Source organism: Protopterus annectens, chromosome 2.part0 (genome assembly GCF_019279795.1).
Source record: "Protopterus annectens isolate FY-2018-M chromosome 2.part0, PAN1.0, whole genome shotgun sequence".
In the NCBI taxonomy this organism is placed as follows: domain Eukaryota; kingdom Metazoa; phylum Chordata; order Ceratodontiformes; family Protopteridae; genus Protopterus; species Protopterus annectens.
In genome coordinates, this window is record NC_056728.1 from 241,999,277 (window position 1) to 242,024,740 (window position 25,464).

At 42.5% G+C, this 25,464-nt stretch overlaps 1 protein-coding gene across 3 annotated transcripts in view; it reads right to left on the reverse strand.

The window, feature by feature from the left end:
* Positions 1-25,464, reverse strand: part of LOC122793047 (serine/threonine kinase 11 interacting protein) — a 1,659,807-nt gene that overhangs the window by 80,672 nt on the left and 1,553,671 nt on the right. For all 3 annotated transcript variants that reach the window (XM_044060719.1, XM_044060720.1, XM_044060718.1), the window contains exon 25: positions 16,013-16,239. In XM_044060719.1, coding sequence (XP_043916654.1) covers positions 16,013-16,239 — 227 coding nt within the window. The remainder of the gene's footprint in view (positions 1-16,012; positions 16,240-25,464) is intronic.

The window sequence follows — 25,464 nt, forward strand, 5'->3', positions numbered from 1 at the left end:
GAAACTATTGCAGAAAAAGTGAAGTCACAAGACTGGAAAAACTCCCTTGCCAGACTCAACAAAAATTTGAGATCCCTTATCAAATCCTCTAAAGCCAGCTATGAAGGCAGAATTGTGGCTAACACCAAAAACAACCACAGAGCCTTCTATAACTCCATCAAAAACTTCCAAGGTAATACCCAGTTATGCTCCAGGTTATTGCACAATGGTACCTCCTATACTGAGCCAAAAGATATAGCCAACATACTGGCCGACAGATTCAGTGCCAACTTTACCCCTCTCTCTCCCCAAAGGCCTTATCACAATACCAGAAGAAAGTCTGGTACCCACCACTTCTGCAGTACAGGTAAAAGCTGCATTGTCCAAAGCCAAGAATAGTGTCCATGGGACCTGATAATATCCCTGGCTGCATCCTACATGAACTACAAAATGAACTGGCACCACACCTTTGTGCCCTGTTCAATCACAGCCTTACCTCAGGCTTTGTCCCTAACAAATGGCACATTGCTACAGTCATCCCTCTCCACAAAGGGGGAGCAGCTACAGGCCCTGGGAACTACCACCCCATTAGACTGACGAGTCTGGTATGCAAGGCTATGGAGCGCATCATCATGGACTTGCTCAACAAAGATATAGGCAATCTCCAAACTCTTGACCCCACATAGTTTAGCTTCATCAAGGGGAGATCCTGCCTGCTGAATCTGGTTGACTTCTTTAAGGCAGTCACCCAAGGCTGTGGATGAGGGTAAGGCAGTGCATACAGCCTACCTCGACCTGGCCAAGGCCTCTGATACCATTCCCCACCTGGGTATTACTGACACTCACCAAACTGGGCATCAATCCTTCTATCACTAGGCAGGTTGCAAATTGGCTCACAGAAGGTACCCACAGAGTGAAAGTTGCGGATTCCAAGTCAGACTGTCGACCAGTCATGAGTGGAGTCCCACAGGGCTAGGTCCTAGGCCCTCTCCTGTTTGCCATCTACTTCTCAGAAGTCCAGGCCAACACAGAGGGACTCTGGCTGACCAAGTTCGCTGATGACTGCATCAACTCTCCAAGTGATGCAGACATCCTACAAAAGGGCCTCTCTGAGACCAATGACTGGTGTTGGAACCATGGCCTTAAGCTTAACGCCAAAAAATGCATCATCATTCCCTTTGGAAAAGACTCCGCTCCCATAGATTACCACGTCAATGGGAGCCCACTAAAAACTGAAGGGGCCATAAGGGATCTGGACACCCAGGTCGACAGCCACATCACCTTCGACCATCATGTTGCCACTATGGTCAGAAAGTCCTTCTGCGTGGCACATCTTACAACCAAAGGGTTCACATCCAGACAGAAAAGAGGCCATCATCCCTCTGACCAGACACCTACAACAGCTGGACAGGCCACAAAGGTACCTTACAAAAAGGATCCCTGGGCCTTAAACACATGTCCTACACAGACAGACTCAAGAAACGTCAGCTGTTCTGTCTCTTATCGTCTACTCAGAGGTGATCTCTGCTTGACTTACAGTCATGTCCAACCTAGCCCTGCTTGAAATGCTACACCTAAAGAAATCCCAATCCCCCTGTGCCACACGCTACAGAGATCACAACCTCATTACCACAATCAACAGAAAGTACAGTTTTGTACCTACCATAAATGTAGATGTTCGAGTGCTAATACAGCTGCAGTCATAACAGATGGGTTCTCCTGCCATCAGGCGGGTCCTCGGTCGGCCAAATTCCAAAGTCTAGGACCAGCGTCGGTTGGCGTCGCTTCTTCCCTGATGTCAGTGCAACAGGGGTATAAAAGAACCAGCCAACGCCATTTTCTTCAGATTTTCTTGCCCCAGATGTCAGGTGCCCCCAGAAGGAAGGCAATACATAAATTTGTGTAATAAAGCAATGCCATATAATCAAAATACAGTAGTGCAAGCAAATACATCAAGAATGAATACCCCAATCAGGTTGCATGAGGAGATGTTAGCCAACAGGCCTGTCCCAAGAGGGGAAGGAGGGAGGGAAACCTGGACTGCAGCTGTATTAGCACTCCAACATCTACATTTATGGTAGGTACAAAACTGTACTATGTTCATCATGCATACAGCTGCAGTCATAACAGATGGGTAGAATCCCAAAGCTAAGAAAGGGGTGGTAGGTACTAGGTGGAACTAGGAGGAGCCAGAATGCCCTGCAAGACTGCAGTGGCAAAGCCCGCTCTAGATTTGGAGTATAGTGGAAGGTGGTAGTGCTTGGAGAAGGTATGCACAGAACTCCAAGTGGCTGCTTCCAAAATATCTTTGGTAGGAACTCCTCTGAGAAAAGCTGCAGAGGTAGCCGTGGCCCTTGTGGAGTGAGATCTGATGCCTATAGGTACAGTTTTGCCATGAAAAGAATAGCAAAAGCGTATGCAGTGGGCTATCCATTTTGAGATTGTCTGTTTGGAAATTGGCTTTCCTTGAGCTCCTATAGCATAGGACACAAAGAGCTGTTCTGATTGTCTGAAAGGCTTTGTTCTGTCCAAATAATAACGCAGTTGTCTGTGGATGTCCAAGGAATGTAGTAATCTCTCCCTTTGTTTTGAGGATTAGGATAAAAGGTAGGTAAGTGTATAGCCTGATTCAAAGCTACCCTGGATACCACTTTTGGCATAAAGGACGGGTTGGTTCGTAAGGAAACTCTGTCCTGATGGAAGATGATAAAAGGCTGCACAGCCATGAGAGCTTGTAGTTCCGATACCCTACGAGCTGAGGTAATAGCCAGAAGGAAAGCTGTTTTCCAGGACAAATATTGCAAATCTGATGAGGCAGCTGGCTCAAAAGGAGGCAAGGTCAGCTTTTCTAGAATGAAATTGAGATCCCAAGCAGGTATTGGTTGTTTCCTTGGGCTTTTAGATTCTTAGCCCCTCTGAGGAACTGTCTTAAGAGGGGGTGAGAGAATAAGGTTGGATCAGTGTTGTATTCTGCAGAAATGGCTGAGGCATGGATTTTGATGGAGGAGAATGAAAGTCCACTGCTTAGCAGCTCAGCTAGATACTGTAATATTTGAGGTAAATTCAGTTTTCCAGGATCCTGGCCCTTTTTCTCATTCCAGACACAAAACCGTTTCCATTTTGTGGAGTAAGCTTTTCTAGTAGACGGCCTTCTGGCCTCCAAAATGACATCCTGCACCTCCTTGGAGAGTAGGGTCTGTTGTGATGCTAAGGAATCTTCCATGCGGCTAGATTGAGTGTTTTTAGCTGACTGTGAAGAGTTTTGAAGCTGTGCTGAGTCAGAAGAAGAGGCATTAGAGGCAGGGTCCATGGTGGGGAATGCGTCAGGTTCCTCAGGAGTGGGGTACCAGTGTTGTCTTGGCCAGTCTGGAGCAATGAGAATCATCTTTGGTCTGTCTGCTCTGGTTTTTAATAGAACTTTGGGCAGCAGAGGAAGAGGTGGGAAGGCATAAACTGTCATTGATGTCCAACTGAAAGAGAGAGCGTCCACTCTCCAGGCCTTTGGATGAAAAATCCTTGAGCAGAACTTTGTCAATTGGTGATTTTTGTGGGAGGCAAAGAGATCTATATCTGGCCTTCCCCATGCTTGAATTATCTCTGTAAAAACTTGAGGATGCAACTTCCATTCGTGTGGATCTGTCATATTTCTGCTTAGGTTGTCTGCCAGCGTGTTTTCCTTGCCTGGCAAGTACTGTGCTTGTAGTTCGATTTGTAAGTCCAGGGCCATGTTCCAAAGTGACATGGCCAGTCTGCATAGGGGGTAAGAATGGGTTCCTCCCTGCTTGTTTATGTACCATATAACTGTGGTGTTGTCCGTTCTTATCAAAAGTTGACCTGGATGCAGAAGGTCTTTGAAAGCTATAATAGCATTTATCACTGCTAGCATTTCCTTTTGATTGATGTGAAGGTGCTTTTCTTTTTGCGACCATTTGCCCTGAATGCACCGATCTGTCATGTGCGCCCCCCAGGCGTAGTCCAAGGCGTCTGTTGTGATGACTTGATTTGCTTGAGGCTTGCTGAATGGGAGACCTGTGTTTGTTTTGCATGCTTGAGCCCACCACAGAAATTCCTTTTGAAGACATGGAATTAGTGGTATTATTGTTTCCAAACTATGGCTGTGTTGAGACCATAGGTTTTTCAGGTACCATTGAAGTTTCCTCATATGCAGCTTTGCACATGGGATTAGTAAGATGCAAGATGCCATGAATCCCAGAGCCTGCAGGATTTTCCTTGCAGTCAGCCTGGTGCAATTTGCTAGTGTTCTGAAGTATTGAGTTAGTTGCCCCTGCTTCTCTGGCGTGAGGTAGGCCATCTGGGTGTTTGTGTCCAGGTTGGCACCCAGGAAAATTATTTTCTGAGAGGGTATTAGCCTTGATTTCTTTTTGTTGACTGTGTATCCCAGAGAATTCAACAACATTATTACATAAGCCAGATGTTTCAGAAGAATGTGCTTGCTGTCCGCTTGGATCAGGCAGTCATCCAAATAGGGTATATTTGTATCCCTTGAAGTCTGCAGTAGGCAATTACTGATGACAGGCATTTCGTGAATACTCTGGGCAGTAGATAAGCCAAAGGGCAATGCAGAGAATTGATAATGGGTTGAACCTGCAAGAAATCTGAGGTATCTTCTGCAATTTTGTCTGACTGGGACATGCAGGTATGCCTCCTTGAGGTCCAATGTTACCAGCCAAGACTCCTTGCCCAGCATGGGAAGAAGCTGCTGTAGAGTGAGCATCTTGAATTTTAGATGCAGTAGAAATGTGTTTAGGATGGATAGGTCCAAAATAGGTCTCCAATCTTTTCCCTTCCTTGGTACCAGGAATAGTCTGGAATAAAAACCTTGACCTTGTTCGTGCGTAGGTACTTCTTGAATAGCTTTCATGTTTATGAGATCTGAAATTTGTCTTTGTGCCTCTGCCCTTTGATTGTGTGGCAGGTTTGGCATGCCTCTCATTTTTGGAAGGGTGTGAAAATGGAATCTGTAGCCTCTGTTTATAATGTCCAGGATCCATTTGTCTTTTGTGACAATATGCCAATTTTTTGAAAATAATGCCAGTTTTCCGCCTAAGGGTGCTGCCATTTGAGTCTTGCTTGGCATGCAAAGGGGAAAGTCATTGGGCTTGCTTTCTGAATAGTTGCGAGTTATCCTCAGCACCTCTTTGTGTAGGAGCTTGCCATTGTCTGCCTCTAAACGATCTTTGGGATTGCCCTCTGCCCCTCGGGCGCCTGTATCTACCTCTTTGGGGTCTGTCCATGGCTGGAAAGGACCAATTTTTGGAAGGCCAATTTCTACTGAAACGTGGGGGTTGTACCTGTAGAAAATCTTTCACTGTTTGCATTGATTTAGCCTTTTCCTCCATTTTCCTTAATACCTCCTCAGCATTAGCACCAAATAATACATCCTTTTGTAGAGGGGGATCTAGTAATTTAGCTTTGACATGATCTGGTAAGGTTTGTTCCTTGAGCCAGGCATGTCTACGTATGACTGATCCTGTAACAGCAGCTCTACATGAGGCCTCTAGAGCATCAAAACCACACTGTAAGGTATGTTTACCCACTTGTTCTGCACTATGTATCAACTCCTTCAAGTCTGGTTGTTCAGGTTGTGACATTTTACTTCTCAATTGTGATAACAAAAACTGTTGGTACTTTAGCATATGGAACTGACAGTTTAATGCCCTCATGGTTAAGGTGACGGAGGTATATACCTTTTTTCCCCACCATTCTAAGGATATGGAATCTCTCTCAGAAGGTAATGGATTTTTAGCAGTGGAGGAATTCCCTTGGGGCCCTGTGAGATAGTTTCTGGGTCAGCAGCATGGCTTTTGTATAGAAATTGGTGAGAGTCAGGAACCCTGTAGTACCTGTCAGGCTTGACTGGGGCTGGAGGTAGAGAATCCGGGTTAAGGCAGGCCTCCGAGTACACATCATCTAGTATGTCCAAGACAGGAGGTATAGCCAGAGGCCTGTGCTGAGGTAGCAAGAGAAATTCCCTAAGCCTTTTCTTGGAATCTGAATAATCTTGGCCTTCCCAGTGGAAGTGTTCCCTTAAGGTATGCAAAGTTTCCCCAAATGAGTAATCCTCTGGGGGAGATACAGAGGGAATGGACTCTTCTGCATCAGAGTTTTCAAAAGGGGAGTAAGAATGTTCCTGTTCATCAGAGTGCTCTGATATAATGGAGCCCTGATCAGAGGAGGGGAATTCTTCCTCCACTCTGGGCCTTTTGTCCGGGGGGGTTGAGAACCCCTGATAAGAGTAATTAAATCCTCAGCCATTTTAAGCATCTGTTTTTTAGGCATGGGGCCTGGAGATGGGCCCTGTGTAGCTTGTCTCTTAGAATGCATGGCTGCTTTAGACTTAGTGAAAGCCTTGATGGAAAAAGAAGAGGAAGGTCTGAAGACACCTTGAGAGGAGGTAGACCTGTCCACATTTTGAGATTCACCACCAAGAGTGGCTTCGGTATCTGTAGTCGGGGTGTGGGCCGAGGAGCCTGCGACCTCGGGCACAGGAGACACTGCCAATGAAGTGTCGTCGGTAGTCAGGGGCTGCGTAGGTGCCTCGCTGAGAACCACGTGTAGCCGGCTTTGGCGTGGTGTCGGTAGAGGCCGCGGACCTCGTGTGTCGGTCCTTATCTTTGCGCTTTTTAGACAAAACTGGAGTCGGAGTATCCGACGACATAATATAGTTAAATTTTTTGCCAAAATAATGCTGGGTGAACTCCGCCCAACGCTTAATGGTGCGTTTGTTGAATGTAGCACAAAAGCGACAGACCGAGACGTGGTCTGGGCCTAAACAAGGAATACAGAGGGAATGGAAATCCTTATGCGGTATTTGCTTCCCACATGAAATACAATTATTAACTTTGTCTGACATCGGTCTGAGGCAAGAAAAGTTTCCCCAACAGGATACTTAGCTTTCAAGAAGACTTCGGTTGCAAAATTTTTGTAATTTCAGGAGCTGGCCGACCGGCACTTGCGAACTGCTTCTGCTTCGGGCACCGCGCGGCAAGAAAGACTGGAGAAAATGGCGTCGGCTGGTTCTTTTATATCCCTGTCACACTGACGTCAGGGAAGAAGCGATGACAACCGACGCCGGACCTAGACTTTGGAATTCGGCCGACCGAGGACCCGCCTGATGGCAGGAGAACCCATCTGTTATGACTGCAGCTGTATGCACAATGAACATCTTGATGGAGGGACAGGTTTATCTCCCAAAAACTGCCCATACTCTGGAATAAGCATCCTATTCATGTCAAGCAGAGCACCCCGCTGGCCCTCTTCAAGAGAAATCTCCACAAGTGGATGGGTAACATAGAATGTTCACCCCAGGGATCACTCCAGTTACCCTACTGGATAGAGGCACTGTGAACTAACATCAGGTGGCATGGTGCCACAGAAATTTTTTTTGGGCTAGGCTTGTAAAGGCTCCAGGGCCATTAGCCTAGCACACACCTATGAACTTATGAACCTATTTTCCATGGAAGGAATAACAAAAGAAGGCCTTAAGAGATTAAGTAAGAGATATTTGCTTGGAAACAGCTAAACAAAAAATCCTGGGACGAAAAGAAACAAAAAGTTGCTCAGATTTGCAAATAACCTCTGTTTTAGCCAAATAATATCTGACCTGTCTATGTAGGTCCAAGGTATGGAGAACGTTCAGACTGGCAGACTGAGGAGAAGGAAAACAGGAAGGAAGATGAACAGACTGATTAAGGGAAACTCATTACCACCTTTGGCATAAAAAGAAGCATTAGGATAAGGAGACACTCTAGCTCTATAAAAACTAAAAAAAAAAGGACGCTGTTCAGAAATTGCTTGGCCTCAAACAAAGAGGCCACAGGAGGGTTCAAGGGCAGACAAGCAGAGATAGCTGAAAGGTGAGCTTTAACCAGCAGAGAACAGATAAGACAAATAAGACAGAACCAGAGGAACACCTACTAAGAAGGGATCCTGATGTTGAAAGAGGCACTAAACAGAAAATCCTTTCCATGTAGGCACATATGATTTTCTGGTAATGGGTTTCCTGGCCCCCTCCGGAACCAGAAGCAAATCATCAGAAAAGAGGTGGCTTTAAAGGATCAAGCCTTATCACACTCAGTGTCATTTGAAGAGTGGACAGGTGAGGATCGAAAATCTGTTGTCTTGTGTGAGAAGATCCACCTGGTGCAGTAACTTGTGGCGATTGCTTCTGGCCAGATGAAAAAGAAAGGGGAACCAGTGTTGTCTGGGCCAAACGGGAGTCACCAACAAGATTTTGGGAGAGTCTTGTTTGATTTTGTACAGAATTCTAGGCAGCAAAGGAAGAGGAGGAAAAGTATATGGAAATATTCCCTTCCAAAGAAAAGACAGGGCATCCACTTTCCAAGCCAGAGGACTTGGTACACTTGAACAGAATAGAGGAACTTGTTTGTTCAGAGGGGAGGCAAAAAGATCCTCCTGAGGAGTACCACACCAATAGACTACATCCAGAAACAAATCTCTGTACAGCATCCACTTCTGAGCCTGTGTTTTGGACCTGTTCAGAGAGGATGCCACTAGATGTACGTAAACTGCCTAAACAGTCACCTAATAACTGAAAGCCAGATCCCAGGCCTGAAGAGCTAGCCTGCAAAGGAGATAGGACCGTGTACCCCCCTGCTTGCTGATATATCACACCATGGTGGTAGTGTCTGTGAAGACTTTCAGGGGGCCAGGGACAGAAAGGGAATGAAGGATCTGTAGAACCAGAAACGCAGCCCTCATCTCTTTCACGCTGATATGGTCCAACTTCTGATGAAGAGGACAGAGACCCTGAACTTTCAGAGGGCCACTAGAAGCACCCACCTCCACATGTGAAGCATCTGTGAAAAGTTCTTGGGAAGAAACTGCAGCATGAAAGGGCAGTCCCAGATTGAGAGAAATTTGCTGAATTCACCACTAGAGGCTGAGATTTAGACAAGCAAGTAAAGGAACAGGTAACTTTGGGGGGGGGCAATGTTGAAGCCAGACCGATTTGAAGTTCCCTTAAATCTTGTTCACATACAGCCTGGCAAGATGCAGCATGGGAATGGTGGAAGCCATAAATCCCAGAACCCTGAGAAAGTCATTGGCTGGGATACAGGACAGAGGATGAAGAAGGTTGTCAAAGATAAAACCTTGGGAGCAGGAAGAGAAGCCAACATTAAGAATGGTCTAACTCCTGCAACCAAGAAAAATATGATCCTGGGAGGGTGTACGCACTGACCTCTTGAGATTTATGGTGAATCCTGACTTTGTAAAACACAAGTGGTAAAGTGAAGATCTTTTAAAAGATTGCTGGGAGAAGGAGCCTGAATAAACAGGTTATCTAGATAAGGAAATATCTGTATCCAAGGCTGAAAAAAGGCAATGGCAAAAACAACACATTTAATGAATACCCATGAGACAGACAGGGCAAAGGGATAAAGCAAAGAATTTAAAATGAGATGAAGAAACAGAGAAACATAACATTTTCCTGAACAGAGGGTGAATAGGGATGTGAAGACGGGTATCCTTGAGGTCTAGAGAGACCAAGAAGGCCTGGGGAAGAAGAAAAGGACACAGAGTGTGAAGAGACAACATCTTGAAAGAAGGGACTTTTCTTAAAGTGTTAAGGAGACAGAGAGATAGGGGTCCAGAATTGGTATCAAAGTCCCCTCCTTCCAAGGAACCAAAAACATCCTGCAGTAAAAACCTCTTTCCACTTGGGTAGGTGGAACAGGTTGAATGGTGCTCTGATCCAAAATGAACAGCAAAACTTCTGGGAAAAGAGCATTTGTCTGGAGGAGGTTGAGGGATCCCTGAAAAGGGCAGAAGAGATTTCCATGTCATGAAATATCCCTGATGAATGACAGATAGCACTGAAGAGTCTCAGGTGATCTTTTGCTAATTTGGGAGAGACAGAGGAAGGTGGAGACACAAGGGGACCATGCCGAGGGGAGGAGGAGGCAAAATATCAAATATATACAGTCTTGTCCTGAAAGAAAGCCTCCTGAGAAGTAGAAGACTGAGTGGACTTACCAAGAGGAATACACCTGAACTCCTCCTTACCTTTGGGAAGTTGACGAGTCTGCCTACAAACAAAGGCAGATTTGGAGGGGAAATTACTCTGAAATTTGGGTATAGGGAAGATAAAAATATGCTTGAATTCCTGCATGGCCTTACCCTTATTATGGAGGTACTTAAAAAGGTCAGCAGCAGCTGCCTCAAAGGAATTTTTATTATTCAGAGGAGCATCCAAAAGTTTGGCTTTAATATCATCAGGAAAGGCATAAAAATGAAGCCAAGAATAACGCCTCATTACAGAACCAAAAGCAGCACCCCTGGAAGAGGCACCAGCAGCATCATAGCTGCACTTCATAGAGTGATGAGCAACTTTGGAAATGCACTCGAGTAGGGAAAGAAATTAAGCTTTCCCTTCTGAATCAGGCAGATCAGACATAGCCTTAGCTACCCGAGAAAGGAGAGCCAAGTCATACCTGGTGATATGGATTTGGTAATTAATAGCCCAAAATGACAAGGTGGTAGCAGTATATACTCTTTACTCAGTCAGCAGTAGCCTTATCAGAAGGAAGAAGCTTAGAAGAAGGCAAAAGTTTAGAAGGCTTAGCAGTTCAGACGGACACCACTGAAGGATCCGCAGAAGGACATTTAAACAAAAACTTGAAGTCCTCAGGCATCATGTAGAGCCTGTCAGGTTTCTAAGGTGCAATGGGACTGAGAGTCAGGAGCTACAGAGGGAGCACAGAAGGTGTCCAAAAGTGCTGCCAACACATGAGAAACTGCAGACAGCTCAGGAGACTATATTTGAAGAAACTCATAGTATCTCTTTGGGATATCACAGACCTGGGAGCAATCACATTTAAAGTACTCCACCATACAAGCAATAGTAATCCCAAAGGATATTTCCTCCAAGGGGAGATCCAGGCTCAAAGAATCCTCTTCCTCTGAACCATAGTCTAGGAGTGAGGGAATATGAGAAGAGTATGCAAGGGATTCCTCCCCAGAATCTAGATCCTCATCCACTTCCCTTGGACTGACACCCCCTGATGCTTGAAGGTCATCAAAGGATTAAACAAGCCTTGAGTAAAATCCTGAAATTCATGTTGGGGATCTTTAGCAATAGGGGTAATAGGCTTTGTCTTTTGCTTTTTCTTCAGCTGGACAGACATTCTAATAATCCTTGATGGTTCAGTCCCTTGGTGGGATTCAATGATCATAGAAATATTCTCTTCCAAGACTAAGATTTGTGGAATCTCCCTTAGACTCTAGGAAATAATCAACCATAGCTCCCCTTCAATGTCCGGAGAAAACATTTGAAAAGCCACAGAGGACGTGTGAGAACTTGGATCCATGCTGGCCTCTGATGGAGGATGCAAAGGAATCAGAAGCAAGCACTGGATGGTCTTCAGGGCTCTCACTAGCTTCTAGAGAGATGTCCAGTGAAGAGTGGACAGCAACAGGATCAGACCTACACTTTTTAGCCTTCTTCTTGGAAAATGGCTGTTCCTAAGGATGGGATGGTCCCACCACAGCACCTTGAGCCAACAATGTAAGAAGCTGGTTCTTGAGCTACAAAGCAAGGAATTTAAGTGACTACAGAGTGTCTTACAGACATATGCTTGACAGATGCAGCACTATGATTGGTCGTGAGAAGTCCTTAGTCAAAAAAGACACTGATCTTGACAATATTTTTGGGGAATCTGCCTCCCACACTGACATTCTCCCTTCTTAAATGATATGAACACAAGTTACTTGGTATTGTATTACACTTGTAAAAATGATAACCTATACACTTCTGTTATATTATATTGCAAAAATTACAACCCATATCAAATGCTTATGTTTGCTATAGTCTACTGTTTTGCTTTCATGTAATATTTTGGAGCTTTTATCCCAAGGCCTCTTATGAAATTGGGTTACTGCCCAGTCAAACTTTCTAAGTAAACAAATGTCAATTACATAAATACATTTTCTCAATTTATTTATTTAATTAAATTTGTTGACTGGGAGTGTCCGACTGGACATAGGTCCATTTTCAGTGGAGACCCGGGGAGAAAAGCTCCGCAGTTAAAATAAACAGACAGTAGTTACATTGGATTACATAGCAATTAACAATTTAACATAGCAATTACTTACAACATATTTACAGATGAAGAACATATTACATCAGTAGACAACTAGAATCTTTATCTGCGAAGTACATAACAGACATTAACAAATGTTACAATGAGAAGTTCCTGCTGTATAATAAGTACTACGCTTATGAGCATCTGAGCTTGCTATAATCAAGGTAGTTAGTGGAGTGGAAAGAAAGGTAGTGGTTGGATGGGGTGGATGATATTAGAGTGGGAGTTGCAAAGGCATAGCCAGCATGTTTTTAGGTGCACTTTTAGTAAAGTTTTGAAGTGGGTGCATGATGGTATGGAGGTAACTGTGGGTGGAAGGGAGTTCCATAATTTGGCTATGGTGCAAGAGAATAGTGCTTCACCAGCAGAGTTATTGGCTTTAGTGATCTGCAAGTGATTTTTGTTGCTGGATCTTAGTGGTCTGGTGGTGCGATAGGGTTGGAGTAGATTCTGGAGAGATGGGACATTTAGTGGATGGTTTACTAGTTTGTGGGCGAGTGAGAGTTGATACCACTGAAGGAGGTGAGGGAGTTCAAGCCAGCCCAGTTCAGCAAGTGAGAGACAGTGGTGACTACGGTAGGATGCCCCTGTGGCGAATTTGGCAAATTGGCGATTTTGTTGTAGCAGGTCTCTAGCTTGTTTAGATCGCATTGCCTTAGGTTGGTATATATTGGAGAGGCATAAAGTAGGGTGGAGATAAGGTGGGAATTTGTTATTGAAATCTTTGCTGCTTTGGTGAGAAATTGCTTATTTCTGTATAACGCTCCTAGTTTTTTGTGGACTTTTTTTATGGTCATGGATATGTGAATGTCAAATTTTAGTTTATTGTCTATTTCCACTCCTAGCAATTTGGTGTGTTCAGTTGGGTATATAGTGGTGTTGTCTTTTGCTGTGATGTTAAAGTGAGAGTTGTTTTGAGTATGTTTGGTGGGTTGGAAGATGAGTAGTTTAGTTTTGTTTGAGTTGAGTATTAATTGGGCATCGGATAACCAAGTTTCAACAGAGGAAAAGGCTTCCTGTGTGACTTTTTGCAGTTTTGGTAGGGACTGGGCTGAGAAGATGATGGCTGAGTCATCTGCGTATTGTATGAGTGTGCCAAGTTTGGTGGCAGAGGCTAGATTATTGGTGTAAACAGAGAAGAGTAGAGGTCCAAGGATGGACTCTTGGGGAACCCCTATGGAGACAGGTAGTTGGGGAGATATATCATTCTGCCATACAACGGATTGTTGGCGGTCAGACAGGTAACTCTGAAACCAGTTGGTGACTGACTGTGAGAAGCATAGGTTATTGAGGACAGAGATAAGTTGTTTGTGTGGGACCATGTCAAATGCTTTAGATAGGTCTAGGAAAGTAGCAGAGGAGAGATAGCCATTGTTTTTATGCTGAAGGATAGTGTTAGTAAAGGAGAGTAAGGCAATGGTGGTGCTATGGTTTGGTCAGAAACCATGCTGAGTACTGGAAAGGAGGTTGTTAGTAAGGAGGTAGTCTGAGACCTGAGAGTGTATGCATCTCTCTAGTATTTTGGAGAGTGGAGAGAGAATAGCTATGGGGCGGTAATTGGTTAGTTCTGTGGAGGGTCCGCCTTTGTGGAGGGGAATTATATATGATACTTTCCACAGTGTGGGAGCGTAACTTTCTGACAGAGATCGGTTACTCAAGATGGATTGTCTGCTGCTAATTTGGTGGGTTTAAGTTTAGTTAAGAGTTTTTTTATGTTGGAGGTAGGTACAGGAGAAAAAGAGAAGGCAGTGGGGAGATTACTAGCTGAAGGTGTGGGTTGGAGGGGAGGGGGGTTTGTTTTGTTTAGCTAGTAATAGTATGGTTTGGGTGAAGTGTGTGTTGAATGAGGTAGCAATATTTTCTGAGGAGTGAGGGATGTTAGGAGGAGGGGTACTGACGTTACCTGGGTGGAGGATGGAGTTTATGGAGGACCAAAATTGTTTGGGGCTGTGTTGTGAGGAGACTAGGGCAGACTGGTAGTATTGGAATTTGTCCTGTTTTATTAGCTTTTTGACTATTGCGTAGTTCTAGGAATTTCTGTCTAGTGGAGGGGGTTTTGGTTTTGCGCCAGTGCTCCCAGGCTTTATCCCTGTTTTTCATTTCTGACTTAGTGGTTTTCTGTAGCCATGGGGAGGGTTGTGCTTTGGTTCTGGAAAATCTTATGGAGGCATGGTAATTAAGGATGTTCAGGAAGGTAGTATTAAAAAATTCAACTGCGTCATCTAGACTGAGGTACTTTAGAGGATGCCAGTTACATTCTTTGAGAGATGAGATGAATGTGAGTGGGTTAAAGTTTAGTTTTTTACGTATCTGACGGTAGATGACAGGTTTAGCTTTTCTCAAGGTAAAATAATTTCATAGTTACAAAGCAGGATAGGGAGGAATAAGATACTTCCTGTATAATTATGAATTAGGACACGGTATGTGTTGATTTCTGACAATCTGAATCATGTACATGAATTGGAAAAAGATTATTTATATAGCTACAAATGCTGACATGTATAAATCAAAAATGCAGGAAAGTTAAATACAGAAATGAGGACTGTTTAGTTAGATGTGTTAGACTGATTAACTGCAGGTGAAGAAAACGAAAGTGAGCTGTTAATAAACTTCAACAAAATATCCATCTCTGCCAGAAGTGAAACACAGTAGTACATGAAAACAAGTAATAGCATGAGCTGGATTTTCCTACAATTTAAAAGGACTGGCTACACGACAATGTGACTGGCAGACTTATACATCTTCTAGCTGTACGCCATGAAATAAGTACTGAAATTTGATGAAATGTGAAGAAAAGAATGTTGCACAACCATCTCTAACTGATGTACACCTAGTGGTACCAACTGTCAAAAAAAGTCCAGAGTGAAGGCAAATGAATGCTAACCTACTCTTTCTCAGAATGAGAACTTTTACCTTAAAACAGAACATTGAATGCCCAGGTCTGTAAATGTACAGTCAATACATTAAACGTTTAGAAGAAATTTTGATAGTTACAACACGTAAAACAGTAACAAAAAGATGGCTGGAAGAAGATCCACCTGAAAAAATAGAATGGATATAGATACAAACGAGAGAATAATTACCTGTAAAGAATCAACAAAGAGTGTCACACGATTAAAAAAAAGTACCACAGCATTTACGCAGTCTAAAAGGGAGATAGCTCACCTACACGGATCATCAGGTAAAGACAAGAAAATAAGCATGCAAATTAATTTCAAAGGCATTTTGGAAGTGACAGGGTGGATGTGTCTGAGGTTCTCATAAAAGACAAAAAGATATCATAACTATACCAATTAGTATAAATCAGATACTTGCACTAAACAAAACTGAAGGAGAATGCAAAGCGTGCTTAAACAAAGTTGTATCTTTCGGCTTTTCCCGGTTAGGGGTTGCCACAGCGGAACTCCGGTCCGCTAATGATTGGCAGTAGATTTTTACGTACCGAGTTGCCAGCCCTGATGTACAACCTTCAACAAAGGTATGCCCATTCACGCATGTCTCCACACAGAAGACGATTTAGCTGACAATCAAACATGACAACATCTTACTGTGAGGCGACAATGCTACCAAAGCACCACCACCGCATGATTATATATTTATATAATATTAAACAATGAAGACAAGCACACATAGTGCCTGTGAATTACAAATTTTCTTCAATGAAATAAACTAAAATATAACACACAGACTAGATTACAAAAGTAGAGTACTATTTTACTTGCAGTTTCTGCTTTTAATATTGCAGTCCCAATACACAAAAAACTAGACAGCCTGTAATGTTTGGTGTTAACTCTAAGTTAAATAAACAACTTTCTGGAATTTGTTTCAGAGTATGAATTGATTACAGTAAAAAACAACAATTACTGAACACTAGCTGATAGTTTTCACTTTAGAACCAATACACTCACCTCATTATAAAGTTTCAGTATGAAATCACATGGAGCTGAGAGGTAGAGATGGGCTGAACTAACACTGCTGATTGGGTGGGTTTCTTTGACTTGAAAGCCGTCACATAACTGTTCACTGTTTTCAATGCAAGTATCTTCAGGTGGCAACTTCTGCCACTGATGGCTTTCTTCCAGTAGGTAAAGTGTGAACTTGGTTGCAAGTACTGTCACTGGGAAGACACTGCTTTCTGAAGTTGGAAATACCATGTGGAAAAGAGAGTCAACATGTTTCTGTGTGAGCATTGAACCCATCCAGTCTGAACATAGTTTAAATGTACAAAACTTTTCCACTCCCAAAAGCAAACCAGATTACTTAAAATACATTTACAGTGTTATCAACTTCATGCACTAGTAAGTTACAAACTGCAGAGATGTTTCTAGACGCACTCAAGTTTTGTTGGATAAAAAATCCGTTCTACTCATTCAGATGTTTCGGGCTCGAGCTGTTTTGGAAAACAACATCAATGGTTATTCTTTTAAATTAATGAGAAGTTTGTGGGCATACTGCATTTAATTTTTATTTTATTCAGAATTTTCTCAAGCAATAAGACATTTACTTTGATGCATCTATTACGCAAGGTGCAGGAAGCAAAAACCATGCAGGTCACTGTGCACACATTTTTTTTTAAAGGGAACATTTTGTGCAAGTCCAGGGCAATAAGCTTTCCAATTGATAATACAGATTAAATGAAAAGAACACTAATGAACCAGCAAAGAAGGCAATTATGCCCACAGTGATGTACATTCATTACAATACTATATACAGAATGGCATTCTTCTGGTGAAAGAATTTTAACATTGTCTTGTTCCCTTCATTACAGTACTTTTTACAGAATGACATTCTTCTGGTGAAAGAATTTTAACATTGTCTTGTGCCCTTCATAATTGGCCTGAATTTGTCCATAACTGACCTAAAAAGGAAAAAGGTCAAGGACATTCAGAACTGCCATATAGCTGAAACACCTGATGTCCTTAAGGGGTCATTTGCATATATCCCATGTTACCTCTAATGCAAGAGGTTTTGAGGAATCACACACTGGAAAGCCTAGCTTGGCTAGATTTTTCTTTTAGTTTTCATTATATAATTGGAACCAGAAGTAGTCCAGAAATCCCAAGTCAAGTCTGGTATCCCACCTGTGACCCACAGCTTGACAGTACTAACACAGACCAGAATAGACGGATTAGTCCAGATAAAATCACTTTAGCTAGCACATGTAGGAGACTCTCTCTCTCTCTCTCTCTCTCTCTCTCATTGCTGTTCTCCCTGTGGGAGGAATCAAGACACCTTGTTGAAGTTTCAAGTAGTTTATTCAGTTTAGTAGGTAAATGGATGTTGGTTCTTGTTCTAATACATTAGATGTACCATCTGACACATGGAGAGAGGAAGAATCTAAAAAGTGCCCTGACTTCATCACCTTGAACCTGAACAGAAAAAGAATCTGAACAGAAGTGACCTCACTAACTCCTAGACCCAGGAAGAGGCTTGAAAGTGAAGATGCCAGACTGGAACACCACAGAACCACTCTCTGGGCATTCTCCGTCTCACTGTGGATACCACTCAGCAACCAGGTATAGATGTTCGAGCTATTTAGCCTGCATGTAACATAATGTCTGTAGTTTGCAGCAGTGTCAAAATAGTTATCCCAGGCACCACTCCACACTGCTGTATTCTTTACACCATTGACACAGTTTTCCTATTCTCAAAGAAAATCTGAAATTCTTGCTTTTATTTAAAGGATTTTTATATTCTGTTGTTCACCACTTGGTGGATTTTTATTCCATGGGCACAGAAAGCCTAAACAAAAAGTTCTGAGGTCTCAAACTTTACTTACATTTTAACTAGTACTTGCGCACGTCAACAGCTCTGTAAAAATGAGCACTGTGACTTGTTTCCACTGTCAGCTATTTCTCTGGATGCATGTATTGTTCAAAAATACAGGAGTCACCTAATGCAGCTCCAAGAGATTACCTCCCCTGCATATAAAAAGGGCCATCTTCATCAGGAAGAAGAATGGGGACTGGTCATACTAATCATGTATATAAGCCTCTTATAAGCAGGCACTTTTTTGCCAAACAAGAGAAGATTAGTCTTTCATAATGTATTTCAGGATATATGAACCTTGAAAAAGTGGACACAGCCTCTCCTATTACACATGTGATACCAGCACTGTTAAGGACAAGTCACACTGGAAAAGGTTCTGTAATAAAACTTTCAGAATTTGCTTCAAGGAATATGAGACCCAAAAAGGGAGAAACAGCTTCTCATATTACATGTGATACAAAACAGGCTAATAAAGTCTAGTGATAGCCTTGTAAAAGCAGGCATTTCAATGATCAAACTGTAAAACACTCTGTTAGATGGACCTGATGAAGCTCCAGCAAAAGTGTTTTTTTCAATATAATTCTAGAGTGGTATTAATCATGGTGTGTTGCCATATTTTGTTTTAAGAAACAAAAATAAAATCTTTTAACTAAGATTGAGATTCCACAGACTTCTGAGCTGGTAAACCCTTATGGATCTTTCCAGAAAATTCAAATAAGGGACTATCCTTTAATCTTTGGGATTGGCTCCTTGTTTTTCCATCTCCCAGATTTTCCTCTATTAGCTCCCTTGGACCCTCCCATCATTGTCTGTAACTGCCTTTAAATAACTGACCTGTTGAATGTAATACATTAGGACAAGAACATTGCTCCATCTACGTACTTAATTGAATAAACTACTTGAAACTTCAACAAGGGTTCTTCACTCCTCCCACAGAGAGGGTATCCGAGAGAGAATCTCCTAGATCTGCTAGCCAAAGTGATTTTATCTGGACTAATCCTCTGTATTCTGATTCATTCCATAACTGGGATGTGTGCCACTGCATAACAGTCAAGTTTGGCTGGAGGATGGAATGAAAACATGGTATACAAACCTGAAATATTCAGGTACATTGATGAATGACCTCACCTGGACTCTTTTGTTGGGTGCATTTTTTAAGGAATTCTAAATGCAGCAGAGTATCTTATTTTTTACTCCAGTAAAAGTCAAGTGGACTACCAACATCAAAAAGGCACTAAGCAATTTAAACTCAGAGCTTCCTGAAGACTGTTATGAAGAAGTATAAAACAACTGAGAAAACTTAAAAAGTTTACATACATTTTGATGTATTTAGGTTTGCTACAATGAATGGTCAGGATGACCAAGTTAATCCTCACCAGCAGAAGGACTAAAGCTGCAGCTCACCATCATATCTGTCTACTGTCCCCTCCTTTCTCTTACCAATAATACCCTGCTAGAGAGCATCCTCTCCAGATATTTGTTATACTGTTTTAAGGTGGATTAGAAAAAGTATAATAATCACCAAAAACGACCAAGTCAGCAAGAAGGAAGGTGAGCATGTAGACAAGAACGGGCATGTTCATCCTGATCTACTGTTATAATAAGTACATAACTCTCACACCTGGTATGAAGACCTCCATCCTCTAACTGCAACACAGAGTTACAAACTCATCATCTAGGGTGGATACCTTCACGGGAACATATCACTGATCATCATAGCCCCAAAGGAACATCTGGATCTAGAGAGGACATCCAGCTTGTAGTATCTTTTGACAGTATTCAGCAAAGCTGTACAAGAATCTCAAGATGAGTTTTAGAAGAATGCTTGATAAGCAGCCACAGCTCTTGTTAAATTTACTGTAGGCATTGAAAAATAGTCTTATTATCTCTCTGGTAACCGTCTTCAGTTATCTGCACAAAATAATTTTGGAAATTAAAGTCCATTTTCTTATTTGAAAAACATATTTGCAATTGGGCTTGTTTCTGCCTGCATGTGTGTCTTTCTGTGTATATCCCATACAATGTAGAAAGTGTTAAACTCTGTTGGAATAATTTAGAAAACAATATAGGTACGCTAACAGACTGACTGAAGTTTAAGTGGCTACCTTTGGAATAAATAAAGGGATAAATTTAGGACAGAGGATTTACACTCTAGATTTGTAGTTCAGAAGCTCTTCCAGGTGAAGAAATGGCCAGTAAGAACAGTCTTCCAAGATATATGGTTAAACTGCTCATCTGCAGCCAGTATGAAATGAGAAAGAGACAATTTCTCTAAAGCAAACTATAAATCACGTGGAGAAATAGGATCCTTGCAGTAAAGTCCACAAGGAAAGTTCCTTCTAAAGATGCATTACACACTTTTAACACTGCTAAATAAATAAAATTAGATCCCTGATGAAAAGTATGAAACAGCTATTAAATGCATCCTTTTACAGAGAGAAACGTAAGCTTGAATACAAAATCTGAGGGAGGTAATCCAACACTGCAGATGCAAGAAAAGTGAAATAATGCAAACCTTTTGAAACAACCTAAATGGAAAAAAAAATGTGTCCACATGTCATTGCATTTTTCCTAGTGTTACAACTCTGGGCAGATGTTAAGATCTAGGTTACTGTGGTAAGGCAAGAACAGTCATAGACCATTGCTAGAATTTGAGTAACTCTTTGCTTATGTGGAGGGTTTAGAGGTCTACATCATGTTTGTCAATATGTATCAGGAGGAGTTCTGTAGGGCATTAAGTGCAGAAGCTTCTCCGTAAGTCTAAACAGTGAAAATTACACTTGACAAGGCCAAACTAGGACTATCAGAATGAATATGGACTTATTTTCTTTGCTTTCTGAATGGATTTGTTATGGAATAAATGGTGGTAAAGGATTTAGACATGATGGAAGTATCCCTTGAATGCTCCCCCAGAGAAGGGATGAGGAAAACTAAATTGCTGCACTTGACCATAGCCAGCTTTAGGCACCAGTGAACCCTGCGGTTGCTAGGGGCTCCCCAATCACAGCAAGTTATCTTATCTTGATATTTTGTCAAACCAACAAAACAAGTACAAAAGTCTTGTATATTTAATAAATCAGGTGAGTAATAACTCTTACTTACATCTCCTTTAAAATTCAAAGATATCTCTGGTTATGGTAACAGTGTTTTATCAAGTTAACAGGCTTCACAATTCCATTAAATATTTTACCACTGATGTGGTTCCCCTGGCTTAAGTAAACCTGACAACATAGCCAGCTTTAGATACCTGCAATACCCATGGCTACAAGGGGCCCACTTAGTCATCTTTAACTGTGTGGGAGCCCCACAAATGCTGCTGCTGATTAGGGAAAATGAGGGGAAAACTGTATTAATTTCTTACTTACACTCTCTAACCTGACCAGGATGTGATATGTCCCTGTTAGGATAAAGCCGATTATGCACAAGATAAGCACTAGAGAGATCAGCAGGCCAGAGTGATTGATCTCAGAGTAGGCCTTGGATTTTAAGAAGAGCTGATGCTTCTGATCTTCAGGGATGTTTTTTTCCCTTTCAGGGAGTTTTATAAATATTGGCAGAACACCAGAACCTGTAACTCAACTTATTTGCTGAGGAATTCAGCACAATGTTAAAAATAATAGCAGAATAAAGGCTCAAAATTGGAAATGCATTTTAAATATTACTCTAATTCACTTAAAAAAAAGTTAACAGAATAACACCTTTTCCATCAACGTGCATTTTTTGAACAATGAGAAGTATAAAACTCATGGATTTATTCACTGTCTGTAATCCTGAATGATTTACCTGCAAATCAAACTTCTTACGAAGGACAGAGCAAATTTATGACCAAAATCAGGGTAGGTCTGTGAAATCAGAGTTGCTGCTGTTCGATGACTGCTAAACAGAAGTCATTTATTTAAGTACTAGTGTTGCACAATGGATTGCTCTCTGCTGAAATAACTACAAAACTACTATTACTATGGGCTTATGCTTTGTGTGTGTGTGTGTGTATAAAATATTGCTGATTTTTATCTGTGCACATAGGTTCATAGGTTTATACTAGGCTATCTGCCCTAAGGCATTTATAAGCCTAGCCCAAATTTTTGTGGCTTACGCCACCCCTTATATGAAAAAATACTGTGCCCATTTAGTTTGTTGTGCCTCTGTCCAGAAGTGACACAGAGATGATTCCCGGGGTAAACCTACGATCTTCCATCCACAGGTCAAGATTTCTCTTGAACAGAGCCAGCGAGGTGCTCTGCCTCACATGGACCGGGATTTTATTCCACAGCATAGGGAGTCTCTGAGTGATAAATCTATCCCTCCAGCACATCCTATTTATATCCGTGCTAAGGTTTAAGTCGCTTGCTCTAGTGGTTTTGGTGGATTTGGATTTTTTGAGGTGCAGCATGTCCATTAATTCCGGGTTGGACATGGCCTTGTATGTCAGGCACATGTCACCACTGAGCAGACGGTATGCGACTGAATAGAGCTGGAGTTTCTTCAATCTGGCAGCATATGACAGATTTTGGAGTCCCTTTATCCTTCTGGTGAGGAACTTTTGGGGTCTCTCCAATTGCTGCAGATGTCGGGTGAGATACATCCCGAATGGGGCATTGTACTCGATCATTGGTCTGATAAGTGAAGAGTACAGGGGAACAATGACCTCACTAGATTTGGATGTGAATCCATTCATGATCAGGTGGGCAATGTAGAAGGTCTTTCTAACCACTTTAGCAACGTGAGTGTCAAAAGAAAGGCCACTGTCAACCTGGGTCCCCAGGTCCCTGATAACCTCTTCTGTGCTTAGTGGATTGCCACCTATATGGTAGCTTGGGGTTACCTTGTTTTTCCCAAAGGGTATGACTATACATTTTTTGGCGTTTAACTTCATGCCATGGCTCTGGCACCAGCTATCTGTTTCCGTGAGTCCCTTCTGAAGGATATCCGTGTCCGATGCACTTTCCACTATGGCGCCCAGTTTGCAGTCATCTGCAAACTTTGTCAGCCAAAGTCCTCCCATGTTGGCCTGTACTTCTGAGAAGTAGATGCCGAACAATATGGGGCCAAGGACCGAGCCCTGTGGGACACCACTTGTGACTGGCTTGGAGTCTGACATAGCGCCAGCAACTCTAACCCTGTGGGTTCTGTCCTTAAGCCAGTTTGCAACCCATCTTGTGACATATGGGTTTACATTTAAGCTGGTAAGTTTTTCTACAATACCCGAGTGGGGTATTGTGTCGAAAGCCTTTGCAAGGTCAAGGTAGGCTGTATGGACTGCCTTTCCCTCATCAATGGCCTTGGTGACTGTTTCAAGAAGTCGACCAAGTTCAAAAGGCATGATCTTCCCTTGTGAAGCCAAACTGGGTCGGGTCCAATGTCTGCAAGTCCACTATACTTTGTTTATGAGCTCCATTATGATCCTCTCCATAGCTTTGCAGACTAGACTTGTTAAGCTTATGGGGTGGTAATTACCAGGGTCCGTAGAGGCACCGCCTTTGTGGAGTGGGACCACAGTTGCCGTACGCCACTCCTTGGGCACGTATCCTGTGGTAAGGCTGAGATTAAACAGCTGCCTTATGTGCGGGTTTAATTCCTCATTTAGCTCATGTAGCACACAGCCGGGGACACCATCCAGTCCCATTGATGCTGTGTTTTTAGCTTTAGAGAGAGCAGCTTTCACCTGTGCATTTGAGATGTCTGGGAGGCTACACTCCGCTGGGATAGTTATCTCTCCTTTAGGGGGGAGAGGGGGGTGAAGTTTGCACTGAACCTGTCTGCCAGTATGTTGCCAATGTCTGTGGGTTCAGTGATTTTTGTATCATTTTGGACTAATTCTGAGCATATCTGGGAGTTTCCACCCAGGTTCCTAACATAGCTGAAAAGGCCTTATGATTGTCCTTTGAATCCATGGCAATTTTTCTCTCAAAATTGGCCTTAGTTGATTTTATGAGTGCTCGTATTTTTTTACTAATAATGATCAGGGGTGACTTCCCTTTTATGGATTTTGTTCTATCATGTAATAGCTTTCTCCTCTTATTGTAAAGTTTGTTAATGTCTGGGGTCCACCAGACTGGACGTTGCCCTTTGTGGAAAGAGTCTTGGTTTTATTTGGGATTGCCTGATCCATGCAGTCCTGGAGGTGTTCATAGAAGGCATTTGTAAGGGCTTCCGCAGCTTGGGTTGTGGTTTCCACTGGCTCAGGGGCCTTGAAGGATACCACACCAGTCTTGAGTAGTGTGAAGTTTGCTTTAGAGAAGTTCTTCACTGTGGTCTTTTTGTTTGGGGTGGGGGTGGAATGTGGATTTCCAGTGAGATTAGTTTATGATCAGATCTCACCAATGAGGGATATACTTCGGTGTGGAGCATTTTGTCCCCATGTTTGTGATAATGAGATCTAGTATATTTTCTCCTCTCGTGGGAACAGTGACTAGCTGTTCCATGGCATTTGAATTTATGAACTCCAGGAACCATTGGGCTAGAAAGTTAGGGCTTGAGTAATGTTCCCAGTCTATATTCGGGTAGTTGAAGTCACCCAATATGATGGTGTTTGGAGATACATTTATACCCTCCAGTGTCTTCAGGAAGGCTGTGTGGGGTTCCTGAGTTTGAGAGGGTGGCCTGTAGCATGCTACAATTTGTAGAGCAGTTTTGCCTATGGTTAGTTGCACCTGGATGGTTTCTGAAGCTTCATGCGTTGCCACCAACCTGGAGGTGTGGGTATCCTTTATGAATATGGATACACCCCCTCCTTTTGTGGTGTGGTCCGGGTTTTGGGGCCGGAACGCATGATATGAGGTAAAACCTAATAGTGCCGGGGTGCTCTCAGGAGCCTTGAACCAGGTTTCAGTTACAGCACAGACATCGATGTTCTCCATACTGAGAAGGGCCTCGAGTGCGTGCATTTTGAGATTTAGACTTCTGGCATTGAGCAGTATTACCCTCAGTTTCTTCCCATTTTTGTTTTCTATCCAATAATGCCAGAACACATGTATTATTATTCTGAGTATCAGTAAAATGCAGCTAACAAGTAATTATATTTCATAGTAGGGCATACAATATATCACAGAACATTCAGACACTTGCATCTTCTAGGAGTGTAGTGGTCCCCACTCCCCAGACTGTACAAGTCGATACAGGGAACTCCCTTAATCATACTTGACTGTACAGGGGCAGGCAAAAGCTGTTGCTGGTCAGGTAAAAATTAGGAGAGAAAATGTATCTTCTGAATACGCTCTTTAACCTGAACATTGCTGTGATATGACCCTGTTGGGATAAAGCTGATAACAGTCTCTGCTCTCAAATGCACCTGTTCTACAACCAGCCCAGTCCTGCTCAGATGTGTGTATGCACAGAAAGCTGCTGCTGATTATGTGGGGGGCTAGGGATTGTGTGGTGATTACTTCTTTCATTTTCATTACAGTCAAATCTTAGAAGTGTGCACAGGAAGTCATTATATAGCTTTCGTTTTGGTTGAGGACAGTGTGCTCATGTTTATTTTACTTTTCTCCCATACAGCGTGTATAAGGGCAGTTTACTGTCTAGGAATAACAAAGTCGGATACACTTCTGTAATCATTATTTTTTTCACCTTCCTCACAACCACACATCAA